A 24,423-nucleotide genomic window follows, 5' to 3' on the forward strand; every position below is an offset into this window, starting at 1 on the left:
GTTTTAGACCATGTTCCTGTCGTCTAATAAACCTCTGTTTTACTGGCTGGCTGAGAGTCCCGTCTGACTGCGGAGTTGGGGGACAGGACCCTCTGGCTTCCCCAGGACCGCGCCTGAGCGGACTCGCTGTGGGAAGCGCACAGAGGGGCAGAGGATGCTGAATGCTCCAAGGTCAGAGCCAGGAAGGTGGAAGCCGTGTGAGCTGTTTCCCCTGCAGACAGGCTGCTCCCCGAGAGGAGTCTTCCCCAGAGTCCTGCCTGGCTGCGTAGGGAGCAGTTCCAGAGCATCGCCCAGGGACTCCGTGACAGCATAGCTCCAGTGACTTCACTGGATCCATGCTGGTTTCCACCAGCTGAGGATCTGGCCCAGCCGCAGAGACGGGGAAGACGGGGGGGGGGAGGGGGCTGTCAGTTACAAACAGTTCCTCAATGAATTGATTTTCCCTTTGAAAGCAGCGGAAGGAGTCGTGTCTCTGGGATTTAGCTCACGAGCGGTGATGGCTCAAAACTGGGTCAGTGGCTTTTCCGCGGGTTGAACGTGCTGCCTGGAGAACGAGATTTAACCCTCGCTCCCAGGCAGGCCAGAACTGGGCCACCGATTTCACAGCAGCTCCTGCGTGCGAGGAGAGGCTGATGCGGCTCCCGGCACATATCCGGGCATAAGGCCGTGGGCTGAGCAGATCCACAGGGCCTTGTGCTGCCTCTCGCTTGCCCTCCCCTCGGGCTCCTCCGATTTACACGAGGGTAAGAGAGAGGAGACTCGCCTTGCTGACGCCGATCTCCGCTGTCGCTCCACTGAGGCGCAGTGGGTGATCTCAGCCCAGTGTAGCCAGCCCCAGCATCCTCTCCCAGTAATGGTCGGGCCAGGGGAGCCTGCGTCCATCAGGAATAGCTCCTGGGACCGGCGTGGAGTCACCAGGGCTCCGGCTGACCTCTGAAGAGGGCCGCAGCCGCATGGGAGGCTCACCCAAGCCTGTGTGTCCGCACACCCTGCCCGCAGAGAGCCCCCAGCATGGCCAAGCACTGGAAGGATCCTGCTGGTGGCAGATGCTCTTCCAGTCCCACCATCCTCTTGCTGGGGAGGGACCCCGGGACACGGTGGCGAGGGGGGGGGGGGGGCGATGCAGAAAGAATGCGCTGTCTCTGGAGTGACAACCCTGCCTCCGGCACTGCAGCTCCCTTAACCCTGCTGGGTTACGCGTCTCCCCGTGGCGGGGGAGGCCAGGCTCCCCCAGACAGATGCACGACGAGCCAGCAGTGGGTGGGGCCCGGCGCATCGCACGGAGCGGCTTAGAGGATGTGATGTGTCAACCGGCAGGGTGGATCTGCTGTGACAGGCCCTGGGGGACCTCGGCAAGTGGAAGAGCCTGGTGCACAGAGGTTGCCGGCGGCAGGTCTCATCCCCTCGCCAGATCTTTCTTGCATGAGGACGCCCCCGCTCCCAGGGTGTTCAACAGGGATGGGTCCAGACAGCAGCTCTGTCTATGCGCCGGGTGACTGCATCACCTGCTTCCTCAAACCCGCTCGGGGAACTTCCAGGAGACCCCTTGCAGGTCTGACGAACACTCTGGAATGAGACCGACCAGGACACCTGGGTTCTTAGACCCAGCTCTGCTGCTCACTCGTGGTTGGGCCAGTCCCTGCCCCTCTCTGTGCCTCAGTTTCCCTGTTTTTAAACTAGGTGCGATAAACTCTTTGTTCCCTCCCATGGCTCTCGGGGGACAGTATGAGCTCTAGACATACACACACACACACACACACACAGAGGAGTGCACAACCTCACTGTTTCTCTTCCGGTATTTCCCCAGTGGCAGGAGCGTTACATCCTAGCCTTCACGGGGAGCTGCGGGAGTTGGCTGCCCTTCCTTGGGATGTGGCAGGCTGACTGGCCCCCCAGCCTCCTTCATTTAATCCTCATCTGAATGCAGTGAGGTTTCAGCCCCACATAACTAACCCAGCACCTGCCTCCCAGCACCTGTAGTGTCCGCAGCCGAGCTGGTTCCGCGCGTTCAGCCTTGCTGTTTAGATCCTGCCGCTTTAAAGGGAGCGAAGGCCTAGGGCTGGGGAGGGACAGAAACCAGTGGGAGCCAGGGGCCGGCAAGGCAGGAACAGGGCAGCTGCATGCCTGGGTTTGGGGACAGGGTAAGAGATGAACTATTGATGAGCTAGGCTGGGTGAAGCCACTGCCGGCCTCTGGGAGCAGTTCACACAGGCTCACAGTCGGGGCTGCTCTGCGCTCACTCCAGACGGCTCAGCCACATGCAGGGGAGTCTCCTCACTGCTGCCGAGGCTGTCTTGGCATTCGAGGATTGGGACTGCGGGGCAGGGCTCAGATGGAGAAAGAACTGGGGGGGATGGGGGCAGTGTTCTTGGGTCTTGTCTGCCCTGCCCTTGGTTGTCTGCAGTCTTGTAGCTGTGTCTGTCCCAGGATGTTGGAGCGACAAGGTGGGTGAAGGAATAGCTGTAGCTGGGCCAAGACAGGGTATTACCTCGCCCCCCCTCCGCCCCCCAGCCCCTGCCACTGCTTAGCTTTCAAGTGGCGCTGTTCAGCCATGGATATCAGAGCCCTTTGCTCTATCCCCATTTTAGAGACGGAGAAACTGAGGCACAGAGAGGGGAAGTGACTGGCCCAAGGTCACTCAGCAGCTGAGCGGTAGAGCTGGGAGCAGGTCACAGGGCGCCAGAGAGCTGGAACAGGGCCCTGGCTGCCTCCTTCAAGGCTATCGCTCTGATGGGTGTGACTAGCGTTCCAACAGCCACATCACCCAGTCCTGCTCCAGGAAGGGTCAGGCGACAGTGGTCAATGCCCAGGCATCCGGGGGAGGCTTTCGAAGGCCTGCTACAGGCTCAGCTGCAGGGAGAGGGTACAGAACAGCTGGCAAGTCCTAGGCTTGTGCTGGGGTGTGAGTGCGTGGTTACAGTCACAGGGGTGGAGGTCCTGGCCATGGGAAGAGAGCGCCGAGCCATGTGTTTCCCTTGCACCTAGGAGCCCAATCCCCTGCACTCCAGCCACTCATGACTCCGTCTGACCTGAGTGCTTAGCCAACGTTCATGTGCCTGGGGGTTGTTTCGGGGAGGAGGAGAAACTGATGATGAAGTCAGGTATTTCTTGGATGCAATTGGGGTTCTGCACAAAGAATGTACAAAGTCTGTTTCCCTGAACACAGCCAGAATCGAACAGCGAGAGACAGCTTCTTTGCTCACAACCCCACGCCCCCTTCAGCCAGCACTTTGCCCAAAAGCTCTCCCCGTTAGCTTTTTCTCAGGGCCACACTCCCAGTGTTTCTGTGGCGGGTGCTTCTCTGCCACCTTCTTAGCGCTGCCTCTCTTTTACCCACACGCCAGCCTTCCCGAAACAATACCCCTTGAAACTCCTCCCATGTGGATCTGTGCTTTGGGTAGGGGGCTGTTACTGTTTCAGCTACCTGGTTCCGCAAAGGAGCTTGATTGTGGTTTCCATTTATCCCAGATGAAGGACAGTGTTTGCCACCCAACTGTTTCAACAAAGTTTCAACCCACAACACCCAGAACACCACTTCCCATTCACGCAGCTGGGATGGGCTGCCCCTCAGGTGGCTAGTCTGGGGCTGCTTCCCTGGAGCCAACCCCACAGCTTTGCAGGGGCGCGGAGGCAGAGGGGAGACAGGGGAGCCCATGCAGGGGCCTGGCCGGTGTGTGTTAAAGATGAAGGCAGCTCGCAGTGCAGGGGACTCGGGGAATGGCTGCAGCGTGACTCAGCTGTGGAGAGGCTGCGTTGGCTTGTCTCGCCGCGAAGGAGAGGCTGCAGATCAGGCAGCAGCCTCGCTGCCGGGCCTCGCTGTGAGTTTCGCTCTCATTGCACAAGCCGCTGATGCCAGTATCCTCCTTGGGCTTCCTCCAGCTGAGGCCCTGGCCCTCCAGCGGGCCTTTGGGAGCCCATCCTGCCGCCCAGGGATCTCCCAGCCGCTGCCGGCTAATCCTGGCCCTGTCTCGTGGTTCAATACCGTCTCCCCACTCTCTAGCTCACGGCGCTCGGCTTCCCCCACCCCTGAGTGGCTGGTCTCTTGGCGGGAAGCCGATAAGAGCGTTTCCGACATGTTTCAACTCCTGCTTTCGCTTACTGGTTTCAAAGCCAGCCCCAGCCTGTGAGCTGTGTTGGGACTGCTCCGACTGCCCAGACGGGAACGGCTCTGTGGCTAGACTCCAGCCAGGTCCTGTGGCGACCTGAGAGGCCGAGCTTCCTCTAGCCCAAAGGATCTCCTGAAAATCCCAGTGCCAGCTGGCTATGCCGCCCCGCCCTCTCTGCTAAAGCGTGATCCTTCCGGAGAGTGCTTTGGCCAGCATCACCATAAAATGCCTCAGATCAAGGGACTTCCCCTCTGCTCCTTAGGAGGCTCCTCCCCAAACTAGCTTTTCCCCGCTGGGCTGGCCGTGCTCCTAACTCTCACTCCAGTCTCAGGGCCCAACTCTTCTCTCCCTTGCTCTGCTGCAGATTGGCAGCACCTCCACGGAAGACCAGGGGAGTTTTGGCCGAGTACCTGATTTCGTTAGTGGAATTGTTCCCCGTTGCATATGAATCTCCTCTTGTGCAGGCACAGTTTTGTTCAATATCTTCATAAATGATCTGGAGGATGGTGTGGATTGCACTCTCAGCAAATTTGCGGATGATACTAAACTGGGAGGAGTGGTAGATACGCTGGAGGGCAGGGATAGGATACAGAGGGACCTAGACAAATTGGAGGATTGGGCCAAAAGAAATCTGATGAGGTTCAATAAGGATAAGTGCAAGGTCCTGCACTTAGGACGGAAGAACCCAATGCACAGCTACAGACTAGGGACCGAATGGCTCGACAGCAGTTCTGCGGAAAAGGACCTAGGGGTGACAGTGGACGAGAAGCTGGATATGAGTCAACAGTGTGCCTTGTTGCCAAGAAGGCCAATGGCATTTTGGGATGTATAAGTAGGGGCATTGCCAGCAGATCGAGGGACGTGATCGTCCCCCTCTATTCGACATTGGTGAGGCCTCATCTGGAGTACTGTGTCCAGTTTTGGGCCCCACACTACAAGAAGGATGTGGATAAATTGGAGAGAGTCCAGCGAAGGGCAACAAAAATGATTAGGGGTCTGGAACACATGACTTATGAGGAGAGGCTGAGGGAGCTGGGATTGTTTAGTCTGCAGAAGAGAAGAATGAGGGGGGATTTGATAGCTGCTTTCAACTACCTGAGAGGTGGTTCCAGAGAGGATGGTTCTAGACTATTCTCAGTGGTAGATGAGGACAGGACAAGGAGTAATGGTCTCAAGTTGCAGTGGGGGAGGTTTAGGTTGGATATTAGGAAAAACTTTTTCACTAGGAGGGTGGTGAAACACTAGAATGCGTTACCTAGGGAGGTGGTAGAATCTCCTTCCTTAGAAGTTTTTAAGGTCAGGCTTGACAAAGCCCTGGCTGGGATGATTTAATTGGGGATTGGTCCTGCTTCGAGCAGGGGGTTGGACTAGATGACCTCCTGAGGTCCCTTCCAACCCTGATATTCTATGATTCTATGAAATCCGTTACCTTCACCTGACTCGCTCCCTAAACGAGCTCCCCTGTGATTTAAAGACCAGGTGACGCATCCAGGATCTATTGCATTCTGGGACCAACGGGAACTCACCATCATGTTGGAGGCAGTGATGGGAAAGCAAGACTCAGTCGTGCCCTTTAAGGTTTATTGAAGGAAACAAGGAGGCGGTGGGCGGGAATGAACCAGTCCCACTTGAACCCTCCACCCTCCTGCCAGGGAGCAGAAAGTTCGGCTTGTTACAGCTGGACTCAGCCTCGACTGCTGAGACGCGCCGCTGGGTTATCCCAAATTCTGGGGAATATTTGCGGCCTCCTTTCTTACAACACAAACAGCATTTTCAGCAGGCCTAACCTAGGGCAGCTATCTAATGGGTCCTCAGGAGCGATTGTGGGGAAATGCTGGCACAAGGAAGGACTCGGTGAGAGAGAGCACAGTGGGTGTGTCTCGCCTGGTACAATCTGCACTGAGCTGAATGCACAAAGACAGCTGACTCCAGCAGACTCGTAGAAGTGTAAAAGTGGGTGGGGGGACAGGAAGTGGTTTGTCCCATCCCATGTGGGGATGAAGCCAAGAGCGTTCAACGTTTTTCATCTAAAAACAGGGGGGAGGAGAGGAGAGGAGAAAGTGCCCTAGCTCAGCAGTCAAGGGCTCATCTGGAAGTGGACTTTTACCTTGGCCATCTAGGCTATTCTGTGGCGGGGTTCTCCCCCGTGGAGTGAGTCTACTGTGATGAAGTGAGCTGTAGCTCACGAAAGCTTATGCTCAAATAAATCTGTTATTCTCTAAGGTGCCACAAGTCCTCCTTTTCTTACTGTGTATAAGTACTTAGCTATTCATTATGGCAGAGTATGAGAGAGATACTGACTCTGTAGCCCAGTGCTTGGGGCCCTGACCTCAGATGTGAGAGGTCCATGTTCCAATCCCTGTTTCTTCAACCTGGGTCCCTGCCCCCTCCAGGGAGTGCCCTTGCTACCAGGTTATTCTGGGGTCTCTCTTCGCTTCGGTACGGGACCTGCACAGAGCCTCATCAAACCCATCCCTTTCCCAGGACAAGCTTTGTCCATTTCATCAAGACACTCCCGACCGGCGCCGCAGCAGGGCACGTGAAAGGAACTCACTAGCTAACCAGTGACATGCCACATTAGCATCCAGCGAGACACTGGCATTTCCTTTAGCAGCAGAGTGACGAAGTGGGACTGTTCTTAATGTTTTCTCTGAATAGTGTGGGGGTGCCTCAGTTTCCCCTCTGCAGTTCTTAAGTATCTAGGTGGTGGCGATAAGGGTGTATGATCACTGCAGAGCCCTAGAGGGCAGGTGTGTGCAGGGGTCTGGACACAGAGAATGGCCGACACCCTCTTTCCTGGCAACTGATGGCCTGGCCCTTCCCCCCTGCAAGGTGAGAGCTAAAGGGTTGGAGAACAAAGGAATCAGGTGACCTCCTGGCCGGGGAAAGGGACAAAGCCCAGAGGAGGAGGGGCTGGAGGGAGTTTCAGTTTGGGGCTGGCTGGGACATGGAGTGAAGGGCAGACGTGGTTGTCTGGCTCACTGCCCCCCAAAATGGACCCAGCTGAGGGGTTCGGTTCTGTGCACCAACAAGCTCTGTTTTAGACCATGTTCCTGTCGTCTAATGAACCTCTGTTTTACTGGCTGGCTGAGAGTCCTGTCTGACTGCGAAGTTGGGGGGCAGGACCCTCTGGCTTCCCCAGGACCCCGCCTGAGCGGACTCGCTGTGGGAAGCGCACGGAGGGGCAGAGGATGCTGAATGCTCCGAGGTCAGACCCAGGAAGGTGGAAGTTGTGTGAGATGTGTCCTGAAGACAGTCTGCTCACAGAAAGGAGACTTCCCCAGAGTCCTGACTGGCTTCGTAGGGAGCAGTTCCAGAGCATCGCCCAGGGACTCTGTGACAAGCAGCGTGCAGGAGAATCTGGTTCCTTTGATCTCGAGAGCAATGCCACATTAAAAGAGAAAAAGACTCCTTGTGCAGCACCAATTCTGCCAGTTTAGGATCTGGAGTTGTCTGGCCAGTATTGGGGCGGGGGATTTGGGGCAGGGACTGACTCTTAGTCGACCTGTGCACAGTGCCTAGAATGGTGGCGCCTCTAGGCTCTGCCCCCCTCCCCCATAACAATACCTTCGCTAAGCGACTCATCTATCTCACAGAGCTTCTGCAAAGTTTAATTAGCATCTCTTTGACGCTTTGCTATCTGTGGCTGATGGGCGTTATTCCAGAGAGAGGTGGAGGAATTCCTGGCCCTGTCTATCCAGGAGAGAGCAGGGATCCTCAAGTATCCTAGCCAGCCAGATGCGAGAATAGGTCTCTTGACAAGATCGCAGCATCCACTCAACGCAGGCCTGGTGAGAAAGGTCCTTCTGAGCTCCTGCCATCAGCTCCCCCGTGCTCACTAGCACCAGACGACGCACCTCCCAGGACTTGGCTGCTGTTCTCATGCAATGAGAACCACCCGAAGCACGGCTGAGAGCCCCCCAGCCCAGCCCCACCCTGTGTCCAGAGCGCAGCATGAGGGGCAGGGTTTTACACCGCGCTGTTTCTCTGGGGCTGGCAGACAGCGCTCTTAAGGTCAAGTCGCTCGTGTCAAGAATTCATAACTGCATGGCTGGACACGAAGGCAGTGGGGATTGGGGGGCGCCTGTGAGTGGCTCGAGGCTGAGAGGGGACCAAGACACACAGGGGCCAGCATCTTTCCCAGAGACATTTGCTAGTGGGAGGGGGTTACTTGTCTCCATGGCATTTTGAGATGGGGATGGGGCTCAAGTCTGGATCCAGGCCCAAGTTCCAAGGGGCTCGGATCTGGGGGGTGGTTACGCCCGGGACACTGGGATGCAGACCCAGCCATTCCCACCTTTCAGGGTTGGAGGACAAGGGGTGACTGACTGCACCCCAAAAGTCTCAAAGACACAGGAGGGTCCTGACCTGGGCCCGAGCTGCCAGCCCCCATTGCAGTGAGCAGTAGTACATCCGGAGTGGAGGGGAGGGTGGGGCCCCTGGTTTCCTGCAGAGAGGGGATCTCCAGCGGGTCTCGGCCTGGCTCACTAGGAGTGGGGACAAGATGGGGCCATTAGCACTTCTCAGGCAGCTCTCTGGGCATGGAGGCTAAAACATTTTATTCTCTCTCTCTCTCTTTGCAGTTAAAAAAGCCAAGTTTGACGGGGCGCAAGGTAAGTCACTCCCACCACCCCTGGTCACATGGGCTACACGAATGCTTGGGCAGGAGCCTCTCCCCAGGTCCCCATCCGCACTGCAGGAGGGGGCCAGGTTTCCTGCAGGGGGCAGCCAGGCTTCCAGTGTGGGTCTGACTTTAAAAAGTAGGGTGGGATAATGAGACGAAGGGTCATTTAGGGCCCCTGGGTGAGCAGCTTGAGTTTGCTGGGGAGAAAGGTACCGAGGGACTAGGCAAGAGGAGCCTCCAGGCCTGAGGGAGGGGACCCTGTAGCCACAAGCCAGGCCTTGCTCTAAGGACTCATGGTGCAGCCCGTCCCAGCTTCCCCAGAGTTTACCGAAAAGGATCAGCAGATACAAGGGACCAAATAGAGAGGAGGTGGGGTCCAGTGGTTAGAGCAGGGGAGTTGGTGCCAGGACTCCTGGGTTCTGTCCCTGGCTCTGGGAGGGAAGTGGGGTCTAGACACACATGGGTCACACACACACAGCACCCACATCTACAGGCACACAAGCATACTATGCACACAGGTGTGTCGCACACACAGATCTCACTGGCTTCCTTTCTGTGACGCCTGGGCAGGTTCACCCCATCTGTGCAGAGCTGGGGGGCACCCTGCTCCCCTACCTGGGATGGGAAGGCCCGGCAGCGCCCCCTCCCCGTCAGCCAGTGTAGAGCAGGCGTGCAGAGGGGCTTTGCTGGGGGCAGGGGCCATCCAAACCCATCCAGAGCTGAGGGAGTTTGGCCCCTTTGTCCCCGTTTGCACAGAGCGCCAAGCATCACGGGAGCTGAGCCGGCACCAGGAGCGCCCCCTGCTGGACAGCAGAGCTGCTGTCAGTCCCCTTCTGCCCCTGCCTCTACCAGCGCTGGCCCGGGAGGGCGGGAGGTGTCCCACGCACACAGCAGTCGGGTCGAGGGGGGGCTGCCCCAGAGGAGCGCCAAGCAATGCGCTGGGGGCTGTGGGAGAGGGGAGCCAGCCACGCGGCCAGAGGCAGCTTTGCTGAAACACCCAGCGGGGTGAGCGACGCCCCAGGTCCGGGGTGGGGGAGGGCGCTGAGCTAGAGGAGAGAAGTCAAGCCGCCCTCAGTCTCGTCACTCCTGGACATTTGGCACCTCTGGAATCCCCCCCGCTTCCACCCCTGCCCACCAGCTGGTGCTGCCATCTCTGCCCAGGGCGAGTGAAACGCAGGCCAGGCCAGAGTGGGCTGGGGGGTGGACTGAGGGGCATGAGCAGAGCTGTGGGGGGGCAGATCCCAGGACTGGGCTAGCAGGGGGCTGCGGGTTGGGACTGAGGGGCCCTGGCAGAGTATGTAGGGCAGTCGGGTCAGGATAGCCTGCATTAACCATGCTCCATGTGAGCTGAAGCAGCGTCGGGAGCTGACCATGCCCCTAGCTGGCGACAAACTGCTGAAAGTTCTCGCGTGGGCCGGTCCCGGTGCTGAGACGCTCGGGAAGGGTGGGGGGGGTGGAGTTGGTGCTGGAGGAGTGGGGGCTGGGCCGGTCCCGGTGCTGAGACGGTCGGGAAGGATGGGGGGGGTGGAGTTGGTGCTGGAGGAGTGGGGGCTGGGCTGGTCCCGGTGCTGAGACGGTCGGGAAGGATGGGGGGGTGGAGCTGGTGCTGGAGGAGTGGGGGCTGGGCCGGTCCCAGGGCTGAGATGGTCGGGAAGGATGGGGGGTGGAGTTGGTGCTGGAGGAGTGGGGGCTGGGCCGGTCCCAGGGCTGAGACGGTCAGGAAGGATGGGGGGGTGGAGTTGGTGCTGGAGGAGTGGGGGCTGGGCCGGTCCCGGTGCTGAGACGGTCGGGAAGGATGGGGGGGGTGGAGTTGGTGCTGGAGGAGTGGGGGCTGGGCCGGTCCCAGGACTGAGATGGTCGGGAAGGATGGGGGGGTGGAGTTGGTGCTGGAGGAGTGGGGGCTGGGCCGGTCCCGGTGCTGAGACGGTCGGGAAGGATGGGGGGGTGGAGTTGGTGCTGGAGGAGTGGGGGCTGGGCCGGTCCCAGTGCTGAGACGGTCGAGAAGGATGGGGGGGTGGAGTTGGTGCTGGAGGAGTGGGGGCTGGGCCGGTCCCAGGGCTGAGACGGTCGGGAAGGATGGGGGGGTGGAGCTGGTGCTGGAGGAGTGGGGGCTGGGCCGGTCCCAGGGCTGAGACGGTCGGGAAGGATGGGGGGGGTGGAGTTGGTGCTGGAGGAGTGGGGGCTGGGCCGGTCCCAGGGCTGAGATGGTCGGGAAGGATGGGGGGTGGAGTTGGTGCTGGAGGAGTGGGGGCTGGGCCGGTCCCAGGGCTGAGACGGTCAGGAAGGATGGGGGGGGGTGGAGTTGGTGCTGGAGGAGTGGGGGCTGGGCCGGTCCCAGGGCTGAGACGGTCAGGAAGGATGGGGGGGGGTGGAGTTGGTGCTGGAGGAGTGGGGGCTGGGCCGGTCCCAGGGCTGAGACGGTCAGGAAGGATGGGGGGGGGTGGAGTTGGTGCTGGAGGAGTGGGGGCTGGGCCGGTCCCAGGGCTGAGATGGTCGGGAAGGATGGGGGGGGGTGGAGTTGGTGCTGGAGGAGTGGGGGCTGGGCCGGTCCCAGGGCTGAGACGGTCGGGAAGGATGGGGGGGTGGAGCTGGTGCTGGAGGAGTGGGGGCTGGGCCGGTCCCAGGGCTGAGACGGTCAGGAAGGATGGGGGGGGTGGAGTTGGTGCTGGAGGAGTGGGGGCTGGGCCGGTCCCAGGGCTGAGACGGTCGGGAAGGATGGGGGGGGTGGAGTTGGTGCTGGAGGAGTGGGGGCTGGGCCGGTCCCAGGGCTGAGACGGTCAGGAAGGATGGGGGGGGTGGAGTTGGTGCTGGAGGAGTGGGGGCTGGGCCGGTCCCAGGGCTGAGACGGTCGGGAAGGATGGGGGGTGGAGTTGGTGCTGGAGGAGTGGGGGCTGGGCCGGTCCCAGGGCTGAGACGGTCGGGAAGGATGGGGGGGGTGGAGTTGGTGCTGGAGGAGTGGGGGCTGGGCCGGTCCCAGGGCTCAGATGGTCGGGGAGTCATGGGCAGGGTCGGTGCTGGAGCTGGGCTCAAGGAGGGCAATGCTGGGAGAACCTCCCTTGTGTTAGTTGGAGACTCCGCATGGGGACGGGGAGGCCCCTGGGCTGATGGGAAGAGCCAGCGGGTGGCCTTTGAGGCTAGGGGTGGGGAGCATTTCCAGCCCCAGGAGGCTGTCCGACCCGCCCAGGGGACTCGCGGTGCCTCCCCGCCCGGGACAGGGCTGATCCGGGCCCAAGGCTCCACCCTCTGCTCCCTTCCCTGCAGAGAAGTTCAACACCTACGTGACCCTGAAGGTGCAGAATGTCAAGAGCACGACAATCGCAGTGCGGGGGAACCTGCCCTGCTGGGAGCAGGACTTCATGTTGTGAGTACAACCCTTGGGTGGGGCGGGGGACGCCAGGAGTCTGGGGGCTCCCGGGGCCTTGTGCTCTTGGGAAGCTGGTGTCAGATAAACCCCGTGTGCCGCAGGAGTTCCACAAATCCTCAAAATCAGGTATGTGCCGGATAAACTGGGAAGTCGGGAGCTCGGATGCAGGATCCTTGGAGAGTCTCAGGTCACCCCGCCTTCGATGGGTGGCCCGGAGAAACTCCCGGCCCCTCGGCAGCCTCCAGGCCATGGAGCCTGCAATCGCATGGAGGGGAAGGGGAGGCGTCTCTTGGCGCACCCATGGCCGTTGGCCCTGCCAGACCCCCAGGTGGGTGCCGGATCCCTGCTCTCTGCCTGGGCACGATGCCCGAGGCACTCGACACACTGGTTGAGAGCCAGAGAAAGCCACTGCAGTCTGCAGAGGGGGCCTGGGGAACCAGAGCAGGGTGAGACCAGGAATTCCCGACCTGTCAGTAGTGTAAACACCTGCCGTCACAGAGAGAGGGGCATGGGGCATGCCTGGAGGCCACAGCTAGGCACAGAGCCTGGGGCTGCTAGGAACATGGCAGCTGTTAACCCCAAGACGAGGCAGCCCCTGGGGGAATCCCAGCAGCAAGGGAGAGACTGGCGCTGAGGACCGGGCTGCTCCACATGGCAGGAAACCGCCTGTCCCCTTTGCTCCCTCATTCTGCATCCATCTGCTTAAAGCGTCAAACACCAGCGCGTCCCAGACCTGTGGTCAGGGGGCTGCAGGAGGGGCCGCTGCAGACACAGCCATGACTCACCAAAGGGCCCTAATTACCATCACTCGAATGATGCTCCCATCTCAGGCTACACACTCCGGTGGGAGATTAAAGTGATGTCACAGAGTGTGGGGGAGTCCGGGGCCTGCACCCCTCTTCCTGGGATTCACCGTGACTCTCAGCCAGCCAGTAAAACGGAAGGTTTATTGGACAATAGGAACACAGTCTAAAACAGAGCTTGTGGGTACAACCAGGACCCCTCTGTCAAGTCCTTCTGGGGGGCAGGGAGCTTAGACCCCAGCCCTGGGGTTCCCTGGTTCCACCACCCAGCACCAAACTGAAACCAAAACCCCCCCAGCAGGCTCCCTCCTGCAGCCTTTGTCCAGTTTCCCCGGCAGAGGTGTTACCTCCCTGTCCCCCTCCTGGCTCAGGTGACAGGCTCTCAGGTCTCCCATCCCCAGTGAAACTCCCCTGCCACATTCCCAGGTCAACACTCCCCCCTCCCTGCTGCGTCACAAGTGCCAAGGGTCAAACCGTTGGCAGCTCCAGATTTGTCCTTGCTCAGAAGCCGGCTCCTCCGACGGTCGAAGACTCTGACGTCTACGCAGCAAAGCAGGAGGAGATTCGGAAGCATGTTGGTGTGTGTTAAACTCACACCTCGGATGCTGGGAAATTCAAACTCCCCCTCCACACACACATTTCTGTAGGACCTACCAAAGAAAAAAGTGCCCCCCTCCACAATTAACTCCGACACAATTTCCAGAGCTGAGCTGTGTCCAGATGACAAGTCACAGCTAGTGCAATCTTGGGAGCTGGCGCTGTCTATCTAACCTCCCTATGCCGTGTTCCAGCGCTGGGGGGGGGCTCCCAGTTCCCCCGGTCCCAGCCTCTCCCAGCAGGGGGCGCTGTGGGGAATGGGGCAGCAGCACTGACTCCCAGCTGCAGTGAGTGGCCCTGTGGCATGAGCTCATTCATATATGGGGCCGGGAGCCAAGGCCGCCCAGGGCTTCGGGAGAGGCAGTGAGCCAGATGGGGCCAGCGCCGATGGGCACGTGGTCACTTTGCTTCCCTTGCAGTGAGATTAACCGGTTGGACCTGGGGCTGACGGTGGAGGTGTGGAACAAGGGGCTGATCTGGGACACCATGGTGGGGACGGTGTGGATCCCCCTGCAGACCATCCGGCAGTCCAACGAGGTAGGCACAGGGCGCTCTCCCCAGCAGGGCCCAGACAGCAGCCACTCCCGGACCTTCCTGGCTCCTTGTCCTGGTCTCTGCCCTTCGGAGCCCGGCCAGGACTGGGCATCGCTCGCCACCTGCCGGCCTTCTGGGGGGCGGGGAGAGGGGAGGGTCTGTGTCTGGGGGGAGCCACCCGTCCCCTGGACCCCGAAGTCCCCTTCCTGTGCCGAGGCTCAGCCTCCTCCTAACCCACAGGGCACTTCCCGGCAGAGCCAGGCTGGTGGTGCCAGGAGACAGGTGGGGAAGGGCAGGTGTCCACCTGCTTGGGGGTGGGGAGAGTCAGCCAGGGGGATTTGAGGTTCTCTTCCAGCAGCTGGGAGGAAAGCAAGGTGGGGGGGCAGGGAGGAGGAGTCTCCAGGGTGCAAAGGGTTAATGATGAGCCTGTGGACCAAGCCCTTGTCCCCCCTGAAGCGGTCGATGCTCTAAGGCGCCATGGGGCAGGCCAGGGATTTAGCCTCCCTGCCCTGGTACTGCTCCTGCATGCTCCATGACCTGGCACTGCTTCAAATCATCTTCTCCTGAAGGGGGGCTCGAGGCAGGGGGCAGGTGGATGGGACATGGCTGTCCAGACAGCACAGCTCTTCGCTATTGCTGCTAGCAGGAGGGAGAGCAGGGGTCTGGGACTCCCGACTCCTGGGTTCCATTCCTGGCTCAGGAAATCGCTCCCCCCCTTGTGCCTCAGTTTCCCCCCCCCCAGTAACAGACCCTCCCCCAGCACACAGAGCTGTGAGGCTTAGCCCCATGAAAGGGCCAGAGCAGGGGAGCATGACTGGGTTATTTGCCAGGCTGGGAGAGTCTAAACTGAGCTTCATTCCCCTGGCATCTGTCCTGACCCCCCAGTTCTCTCCCCTAGGAGGGCCCCGGGGAATGGCTCACCCTCGACTCCCAGGTCATCATGACTGACAACGAGATCTCTGGCACCAAGGACCCCACCTTCCACCGCATCCTGCTGGACACCCGCTTTGAGTTACCGCTCGGTACGGTGCCCTCCTCAGGGCCAGGGGGCAAGAGGGGCTCCTGGCCTGTGCCCCCATCCCTATCCGTGTGCCCGGGGTTCTCCCTCCTTGGGGATATTTCCCGCCTCACACCCCAGATGTGTAGATGAGGGGGGATTGAAAGAGATGGGGGGGCCCAAAACTGGAAACACAATGGGGGCTGTGGTTCAGGATTGAGGGGCACCAGCAGAGCTGTGGGGCGAGCCCAGGGCTGGGATAGCTGGGGCTGTGGTTCAGGATTGAGGGGCACTGGCAGAACTGTGGGGTGAGCCCAGGGGTCAGGACTGAGGGGCAGCATCACAGTGCTTTCCTGGATCCCCTCCCTCACGCCGTGTGCCCAGCTTACAGCTCCTCCTCTCCACCCTCCTTTCCCTTCCGGTGACGAGCTGATCGGAGTGTGGGGCTCCCCAACTCCACTCCCACTCCCCAGGCTGGAGCTGGGAGCCCTGGCTCCTGCCCGTCTCGGTCCCAGCCTCTGGTCCTTTCCCCTGGTGAATTGATGCCAACAATCAATGCAGTGACATCGCTGGCTCCCTGTAAGGGCAGATTTCGCCGTCGCCCGCCACAAGCCAGCATCGGGGGTAAGGCTGGGATGACAATTTCTCTCCCATCTCCTCTGGCCCAGCCTTGCCACACCCCTTCCCTCCATGCCCCACAGATCCACCCCCCCACACATCCCCAGCATAGGGCTGCCTCTCCCTGCCATCCTCTGCTCAGCTGCAGGCCCAGCCAGAGGCCGGTCCCATGCTCCAGACGTGGGCCCCCATATGCAGGGCCCCAGGGGCTGCGTTGGGAGGGAGGGGCCGGGCTGCAGAGACCCCACGGGCTGCTGGCAAGGGGGCCTCTCTGCTTTCAGACATCCCCGAGGAGGAGGCCAGGTACTGGGCGAAGAAGCTGGAGCAGCTGAATGCTATGAAGGATCAGGACGATGTAAGTCAGCTCTGGGGCCTGGCACCCCCTGCCGGCCCTGATCCCCTGTGTGTGTCCTCAGCTCCCCCCGCCCCCCAGCACTGCTGGGTTGTGTGCATGCGGGTGGCGCCTGGCTGGGCGAGCGTGCCAGGGCCTCACTGGCAGAGACAGGACCAGGGGGACGGGGCAGGAAATCAGAGCGTCCCGCAGGGATTTGCACTGAGTGCCCTGGGGGTCACCCCCTGAAGGGCTGCGGGACCTGGGGGAGGGGGCCGGGCCGGAGACTGCCTGGCTGGGGGGCCCGTGACCATCCCTCTGTTCTCTCCCCAGTACGAGTTCCAGGAGGAGCAGGACAAGCCGCTCCCCGTGCCCGGCTCCCCGTGCTGTAAGTACCGATCACCTCCAGCATCCAGCCCCCAACTCCTCTGGGTCTGTGACCCGCCCGCTCCCGCAGAGCTGGGTCACAGGCGCCTCTCGGGCCAGACCCCAGGGGGGCTGGATGGTGCCTGGACGGAGCTGGGGGGTGGGAGGAGCTTGTGGCATTTCCTGACTCTGTGCAACACCCCGGAATTTGTTTGACCCCCACCAGGTGAGGTGGGATGAGGATGATCATAGGGCCTGTCTCCCTTGCCCCCCAACTCATGGTCCCCACCCAGTTCCTGTGCATGGCCCCCCCCAACCTGATTAGCATGGGGCCGACGCCTCTCACCCGCACCCTGCGCGTCGCCCCCTCTGGGTCAGCAGCTGCAGCTTGGCAGCGTTCCTGCAAGGGGGCGACAGCTGGGGAGGGGTCTGGGCTGACGACACGCCCCAGCCAGGGAAGCAGGGACTCGGCCTCGGTCGCTGGAGACATGATCCCCCTCCTCCGAAGTCCTTGGCCCCCTTCCCTCTCTCCTTCCTCCTGCTTTGTCTCCCTCCCCTCCTCTGCCGTGTGTTCGCTCTCCTCCGCTCCCATCCTCTGCCTTGGTCTGGGAAGCTTTGGAGCAGGGTCCATTCGGCTCAGCCCGCGTCGGGGAGGCAGGTTGCCTGAACAGAGGGGGGAGCAGGAAGGGCAGGGAGCAGTTGGGACGGGGCTGAGGAAGAGCTGACAGGGATGGGGACTCAGCAGTGGCTTAGGGAGAAGGGCCCAACTCACCGAGGGGAGATAAAGCCACGGCATGGAGGGTCGGATCTGGCCGAGTAGCACCGAGCCTGGAGGAAGCTGGGTCTGGGTGGCCCTGCTCACGTGGGGAAGGAACTAAGGCATCAGGGCCGGAGCATCTGAGGTAGGGAGGTGCCCACATGAAGGCAGAGTTGAGGACTCGATCCTCCCCAAATCTCTTGGCCTTGCAGTGAGATGTGGCCCCACCCAGCCCAGCTGGCAGGAGAGTCGCTGGGTGACCTTGAACCAGTCACTTCCCCCAGCCTGCTGACATTCCATGCCTCGGTTTCCCCCTCTGTGCCATGGGGGTCATCACACCCACCTCAAAGGGCTGGGCGTTGAGGCAAATTGGTCATTGGGCCTAATTCTCTCCTGCCCTAAGGCCGGTGAGGTCAGTGGGGTTACCCCAAGGATGACTCTGCCCCATTAGATCTGAGCCAGGCGTGAGGGGTTCTCACCCCTGCTTCTGCTGATGTCCTTCAGCGTGGCGTCCAGCCTCCTGCATTTGCTCCTTCCTGCTGCCCCAGGCTTTCTTCCCCTGGTTCGCTGTGGCACGAAGGCTGGGGAGCTGCGTATGCAGCTGTGGGCTCTGGCTGAACGGCTTGTGGGTCTTTTTGGCACGCTCGTGTTGACGAATTCGGAGAACAACGACCAGCCGAGATCTGGCCAGGGAGCGGGGCCCCCCAGGCCCTGAATGTGGAGATGGCGGCTTCAGGGACCAGTGCCAGGCTCTCTCCTCCCGGGGAGGGTGGGAGGGGCAGAAAGAGGGGCTCGGGATGCCCGGAGCAGCCCCACAGCGGAACACCCCAGCCCCTCCCACTCCCCATCCGGGGCGAGAAGGAGGCGACCCAGATCCACCAGGATTTAAGAGCCACTCCCCCGCCCTATGCTCTTTCTCCCAGCCTGCCCCGAACATCTGGATCTGTCTCTCACAAACCCCCGCTCTTCCCCCAGTCCTCTCCTGCCACGAATCCTTGCTCTCCCCATGTCCTTGCAGCGTGCCTGATCCACCCTCTCCGAGCCTACGGCAGAGAGGGGCCCAGGACGCGGCGCTCAGCTCAGGGTCTGAATTTCCCCAGCGCTTGGTGGGGGCCGGGGCTGGAGCCAGAACCCCGACTCAGCCCGGCGTTGCGCCGGAGTCTGAGCGTCGGGGCTGCGGGGGGAAACTGGGGGTTTGCTTTGGGCCTGGCTCTAAATGGGGCTTGGTTGTCCCACCCGGGCTCTAACACCTCCTCCCACAGCCGTGTCCATCTTATTGTCTCTGCCCCTTTTCTTTATAGGCAACTGGAATTATTTTGGCTGGGGAGAGCAGCAGAGTAAGTATCTGATCGCCTTCTCGCCCCGAATGCAGGTGGCACCCCCCTTTCCTACCCACTGGCCTCCCAAAGGGCTGCCCATGCACCCACCCCCAACCAGGGGGAGGAGCATTCTGCCTCTGGCCCCCTAAGGCCCGGCGGCTAAAACAGAAGAGCCATGCAGGGGAGCAGAGGGGTCCAGGTGGCTCAGGGAGTGGCATGACTAGCGGGCAATGCAGGGGGGCCTGGGACTAGCCTCACCTCTGCCTTGGCCTTGCCTGGCTTTCATCTTTTCATGTAGCTGGGACGTCTCCCCAGTGCTCCTGGATAGAGGGGCACAGGACTGTCTACAAATACTTTTTTAAATGGGGTGGGTGGATGGACCGTCCCCGGGGCAGGGAGGCTGGGCTCAGGGGGATGGGGCAGCATGCAGATGGCATTGCAATCTTTGGTCAATCCCAGCCCGGACACAGGGCACTGGGCTTTTCTTGGTCCATGGGCACCAGCCAGAGGGGATTGCCCAGGGACCCCCTGCCTCTCCAAGGCAGGAGAGCAGTAGGGGTAAGTCGGCATCCTGTAGACCCCTCCTCCATCTCTTCCTCCCCCTCTCCCCTCCCACCTTATGTATACTCCCATTCCCTCCCCTCCCTCCCAGGCTGGGGTAGCGGCTCTGGCTGATTCACCAGGATAAGGAATCCCATTGCACTCCACCCCCTGGAAGGTGGAAGGTCCTTGCGGGCTGGGGGAAGGCAGCTTGGTGGGTTGATGCCCTGAAGGCCCTGGGCGCTCCCAGGCTGGAGGATGTGGTAGGCCTTGACCTCCCGCTCACGGCACCATGGCCACGCTGCTGACATCTGCCCAAGCTGGGAACGACGCTCCAGTGTAAGATGCACAGAGCTCGACCGTCTAAATCCCCCTTCTCGACTCCGCCCCACCCGCTCCAATGCACCAGCTGAGCACACAGCTCAGTCATGCCCACCAGTGCTCAGGCACCAGGCGGAACCGTATGGCCTCGAACTCCAGTGTCAGGCCCACTCCCTCCAAACGGAAAGGAGCCCTAAGAGGTGACGGAGGGCAGCCTTGAGTGGGACAGAGTTCTGCAGGATTGGGGAGCTGGCATGGTGCCCAGCCACCAGGGTCTAGCCTCTGCCAGCGGTCTGTGCACAGGGGGTGGGTTGTGGAGCAGGGTGAACGGGCACACGGAGGCAGACTGCTGCTGGGGCGCACCGGGGCAGCTTGGCTTTGGTCAGAGCCATCGGCTACCAGAGCATGAAACTTCCCTGTGTACCCAGCAGGTGCCAGTGCCCCTGTTCCCACACACACAGCCGGGGCTGGATACCCAGAGCTTCTGGGCATTGGCAGTGCCCTGGACATCAGCGCCCACCAAGCGTAGGCCCCTCTCTAGGCCTCGGTCGGTGTCTTCCAGCTGAGTCTCCTAGGAGAAAGTCCCACAGAGGCGGGGGCCTTTGAAGCAGTGGCCCGGTTCTCACTGATGCCAGCCGGGCAGTAGAGGTTGGCATTGTCCTTGCTGCTGAGACAGTGGCTATCTCAGGCCTCTCTGTCATGCTCTGGCCTCTGGCCCCTTCCCATGCAAAACACTCACCGGTGGCAGCCGGCCCTTTGCAGATGACGACCCCGACAGCACCATGGATGACCGGGACAGCGATTACCGAAGCGAGACCAGTAATAGCATCCCGCCTCCGTACTACACCACTTCCCAGCCCAATGCCTCGGTCCACCAGTATCCCATGAGGCACCAGCAGCAGAGCTCCCGCGACTCGTACACGGACTCCGTGCAGAGCTACGAGGTGGACTACTCGGAGCAGCGGCCCATCAGGTAGAGTTGGGGAAGGCCGGCGCCGGCCCTCGGAAGGCAAGTGCTGCAGATACGTGGTGGCTGGCAGCCCCAGCCATCAGGTGGGAGAGGTTAGGCCAGGCTATGCTGCAACAATGACGGGGAGAGAGATGGATGGGAAGGGAGCTGTCTCGGAGGAGGAGAAAAGCCTTGCCCTTGGGCAGATTAGCTAGAGCTCTTGGCACAGGTTGGACAGAGCTGGTATGCAGTGGTGCCCACCCTAGCATTTCTGTGCCGACGCCAGCCGCTTCCTCCAGAATCTTAGCTTTCATTCAAAATTAAAATCCAGGCTCTGTGGGGAAAGCCCCGGAGGCTGCCCGGATGCGGGCAGTTAGAACCTGCTGCCCGAGGAGAGGGGCCAGCGGCTGCCTGCATTCCTCTCGCTGGATGTTTAACTCTGAAACCTAATGATGGGCTCCAGTGGTGCCCTTGTTCACTGTTCTGTGGTAGTAGAAACAGCAATTCTGGGATTGTGGGCGGAGTTTGGGATTGTGGGCGGAGTTTGGGATTGTGGGCGGAGTTTGGGATTGTGGGCGGAGTTTGACTAACCAGTGCTTCCTCCCCATCTAATCCCTGGCTAGCGTTAGAACGCTGAAGGGTAAAGCAAAACCCTAAGAAACATCGGGGAGAAGAAGGTTTGGGGGATCCATCCAAGTCCCAGGGACAGTCCTCTCCACTCTGGAGACACCGAGGGCAGGGCTATCGCTGATCAGGATTTAGGTGCTCGGGCAGGGCTGTGCAGGACGGACCAGGAGTGGAGTAGCTGAAGATGCTACAGAGACGTTGTGGAGCTGTCTGGGCCCAGCCTGGAAGTGTAGCCGGGCTGTCCACATTGGCAGAGCTGTCGGGGGAAGTTTCCATGCCGTCTGCCTTCCCTGCACCGATCTATCTGTTGGCCGCACAGCCTCCCTGCTCTTCAGCGTTCAGCCTCAGGACCCCTCACTCCCACCCTCAGGGAGATCCCAGATTGGGGAATACCCTCCTAGCCCTCCCCCAAAGTCCTACACTCCCTCGGGCATGGGGGGAATGGCCGCAGGACCCCCAGTGCCATGGCTCCGTCGGTGTGTGGGCGGATGCCAGGGGCGCGGCCCCGAGGAGAGGCGGTTTCATGCGGCGCGGCCCTACTGGGAGCTCATTGTCTGCTGTGGGGTCGTTGGTTCCCGGGTGACCGTTGCTGACCATGTTCCTCTCCTCCCCGGCAGACGCTACGATAGCGTCGATTCTGCCACAAACGGGCCCAGCGACGCTGAGTCCGCCTCCGAGTCGAGCAGGCGGGCCAGCCGCCAGTTCTCCCTTGAGAGCAGGCGGTCCCTAGACCTATCGGAGAGGTGGGTCTCTACCTTGTCTCTAGCCTTGTGCCTGATGCAGCGTGCTGTGGTGGGTCCTTGCCGCCCGGGTTAGGCCGATACCAGTCCCGGCAATGGCAGCCCCAGGTGGCTGCTGGAATTACCCGCTGCCTTCCCCCTCCCCGGCCACTCCTGCGTATCAGATTCATCGGCCCCGGAGGGAAATGACAAGGCTCCTTTGCGTGGGTCCCTCGCGGTGTCCAGTGTAAAGTGCATTGCACATGCATCCCAGCTGCAGAGAGAGATGCCCGAGCCAAGGGACCGGACCGGTTCTCTGAAGGGTTCTCCCTGAGGCAGGGTTCCCTGGCCATCGGGCAGTTGATGCCAGTTGGGCAGGTTGGCATTGTCCTTGCTGCTTTGACAGAACCAGAACCAGTGTGGGGGGGGAGAAATACCTAAAGGGGGCAGGATGGAGCCTGGCAGCTTCCTTCACCTGGCTGGGATTGAAGGCATTCTGTTCACGCCCTGTGACCTGGGCGTGCGGCTGGCTCGGTCGGCCCACGCCGCCTTGGTCCTTTGACCAGTCCCATTCTCACCACCCCAAAGGTGGGGTCGGCCGCCCCTTGCTTGGGGTCCCCATTGCCCCATCTAACTGGCCTCCCCAGTCGGACCAAATCTCCGGGGTGCGGTTTCCCGGAGCACTCAGCAGGGTGGGAAGCCAGGCTCCAGATCTCAGCACACCCTCCACCCATGCACGACCAACGTTCAGAGCCCAGCTTCAGCGCTGCTGCTGGCTCCCTCCCTGGTGGCCCGTGAATGATTTAAACAGCGAGGGGCCAGGGTAGCTGCCTGGCAGGGTAGCTCTAGGCCTCATGGGGAGGAAACACTGACGAGAATGTGCAATGCATTTGAGGACACCTACCCTTGCCTGGGGAAGCCTGATCCTGAGACCTTGATGCGCTCGGGGTTTTACAGGATTGGGGCCTGGAGCCCCACATGGGAGGGGTGACTCCTGTGCTTTTGAGCATTTTCCTGGCTCTTTAAATTCTCTTTTGGGGGGTGGGGTTTGGTGAGGGGGACTCTGGGTGCTGAGGAGCCCGGAGTGGGGAGGTCTTACCTCTCTTCTCTGCCACAACCTGGCCGGGTCCCCTCGGTGATGAGTCCCAGCTCTGTGAGCTTGGATGACCTCCCCCGGTGCGTCCATCCGCAAGCCACCCATACTCTCCCAGGCCTGGCAACCGGCCCCTCCAGCCGGCTTCCTGCCGAACGTGGGGCTTGGCCAGAAGGGTACCCGTGCCGGTGTGTGCGTGCCCTCCCCGCTCCCACCCCCCACTGCCGGTGCCGGAGATGTGGTGTCGGCCTATCCCCAGGCGTGTCCCTGTACTATGTCTGCATGCGCGCTTACTGTGAGCCTCTCCGCTCGGAGGCACCGCGATTGCTGTGGTGCTCGGAGAATCGCCCCTGGTTTTCTCCCTCCTTGTGTCCAGTGGTTTGGTTTGTCAAAGACCCCCTTCTCCCCGAACCCCCTCCCTCTGAGCCCTCCACCTTCCTCCCCCGGAGCCTCCCCCTGACCGGATCCCTGAGCAGTGGGCTCGGCCTGTGGGGAGAGGCCCGAGGAGTGTATCTGGGGTGGGCGGGGGCCAGGCCAGGCTGGCGGAGGAGCTGGGCAGTGGGGCGGTGTGCCGGAGAGGCAGTGGGATGGGGGGGCGGAAGGGAGGGCAGGAGAGAGGAGCTGTGGGGAGAAGAAAGAGTTGAGGGATTTCTGAGCGCGATGGAGGAGCGAGTGATGGGGAGAAGAGGGAATGGCCGGAAAGGGCACGTGGGGGGGGACCATGGGCGTGGGCTACACCCGGCTGCCCATGCAGCGCCGCTCCCAGGGGGGCACCGCGTGCCTTGGCTGACAGAGGCACGTCTGCTCTGCCTGCCGCCTGGGGGCTGCTGAGAGGATGGGCAAGGGGTCTCTGAGGTACCCCAGCCTAACTGGCCAGCCGCCGATTGCAGGCCCCCCCACCAATTTCCCATTCTCCGGCCCAGCCGTGAGGCCCAGGATCGGGGCCAGAGCAGCGGCGTGGCACTGGGCCCCTCCGGTGCCGCCTGGGCTGAGGAGCAGGACTGGAAAGCGGCGACATTTCCCTCTCCCTGCCCCCGCTGCCGGCTCACCCGCGGGCCCAAGCCGCGGGCGGGTACCAATGGGCCCATCCTGGCACGCCTCCCCTCAGCGGCGCCGCCTGGTGGCCAGGCTCCGGCAGCCTGGGGAAGGATACAGCCAGCTGGACGGGGCAGGGGGAACCGGCTGGGACCCACAGGCTCATTTTAAGCCTTTTCTGTCCTCTCCCCTCCATCCCACCCCCACACAGCCCCACCGGGAGCAGCCATTATGCCTCGTCCGGGGAGCTGAGCCAAGGCAGCTCCCAGCTGAGCGATGACTTCGACCCCGACAACGAGAGCCTGCGGGGCTCGGAGCTGGACGAGCGGGACGGGGACTCCTACCACTCCTGCCACAGCTCCGTCAGCTACCACGATGACTCGCCCCACTGGGAGGAGGACTTCTACCCTGAGGAGGAGGACGAGGACTACAGCGAGAACGAGCGGGACTACCCCCAGGCCCGGGCCGCCCCGCTGCGGGACCAGGAGGCGGATGAGGCCAAGCCCCTGGAGCGCGAGCCCTACCCACAGCCGCCGGTCAAGCAGCAGGTGCCAGCACAGAAGCAGCAGCAGGAGAGGAAGGAGGAGAAGGCAGCTTATGTCCTGGAGGAAACTCCGGAGATCCCCCAGGGAAAGCCAGCAGCGGAGGAACCCCCGGTCCCAGAGAGAGCGCCGGAGCCCCCAAAGCCAGCCGAGAGGTGAGGAGGAAGGGGGGGCGCTGGCA

General features: G+C 61.5%; 1 protein-coding gene across 1 annotated transcript in view; it reads left to right on the forward strand.

Moving 5' to 3' along the window:
* Positions 1-24,423, forward strand: part of UNC13A (unc-13 homolog A) — a 129,395-nt gene that overhangs the window by 34,021 nt on the left and 70,951 nt on the right. The window contains exons 2-10 of the mRNA XM_075123302.1: positions 8,690-8,719; positions 11,992-12,091; positions 13,914-14,031; positions 14,927-15,050; positions 15,925-15,998; positions 16,308-16,362; positions 18,399-18,434; positions 20,040-20,250; positions 23,912-24,397. Of these exons, the coding sequence (XP_074979403.1) occupies positions 8,690-8,719; positions 11,992-12,091; positions 13,914-14,031; positions 14,927-15,050; positions 15,925-15,998; positions 16,308-16,362; positions 18,399-18,434; positions 20,040-20,250; positions 23,912-24,397 (1,234 nt within the window). The remainder of the gene's footprint in view (positions 1-8,689; positions 8,720-11,991; positions 12,092-13,913; positions 14,032-14,926; positions 15,051-15,924; positions 15,999-16,307; positions 16,363-18,398; positions 18,435-20,039; positions 20,251-23,911; positions 24,398-24,423) is intronic.

The sequence above is a fragment of the Caretta caretta genome, chromosome 25 (genome assembly GCF_965140235.1).
Source record: "Caretta caretta isolate rCarCar2 chromosome 25, rCarCar1.hap1, whole genome shotgun sequence".
NCBI classification, from domain to species: Eukaryota; Metazoa; Chordata; order Testudines; family Cheloniidae; genus Caretta; species Caretta caretta.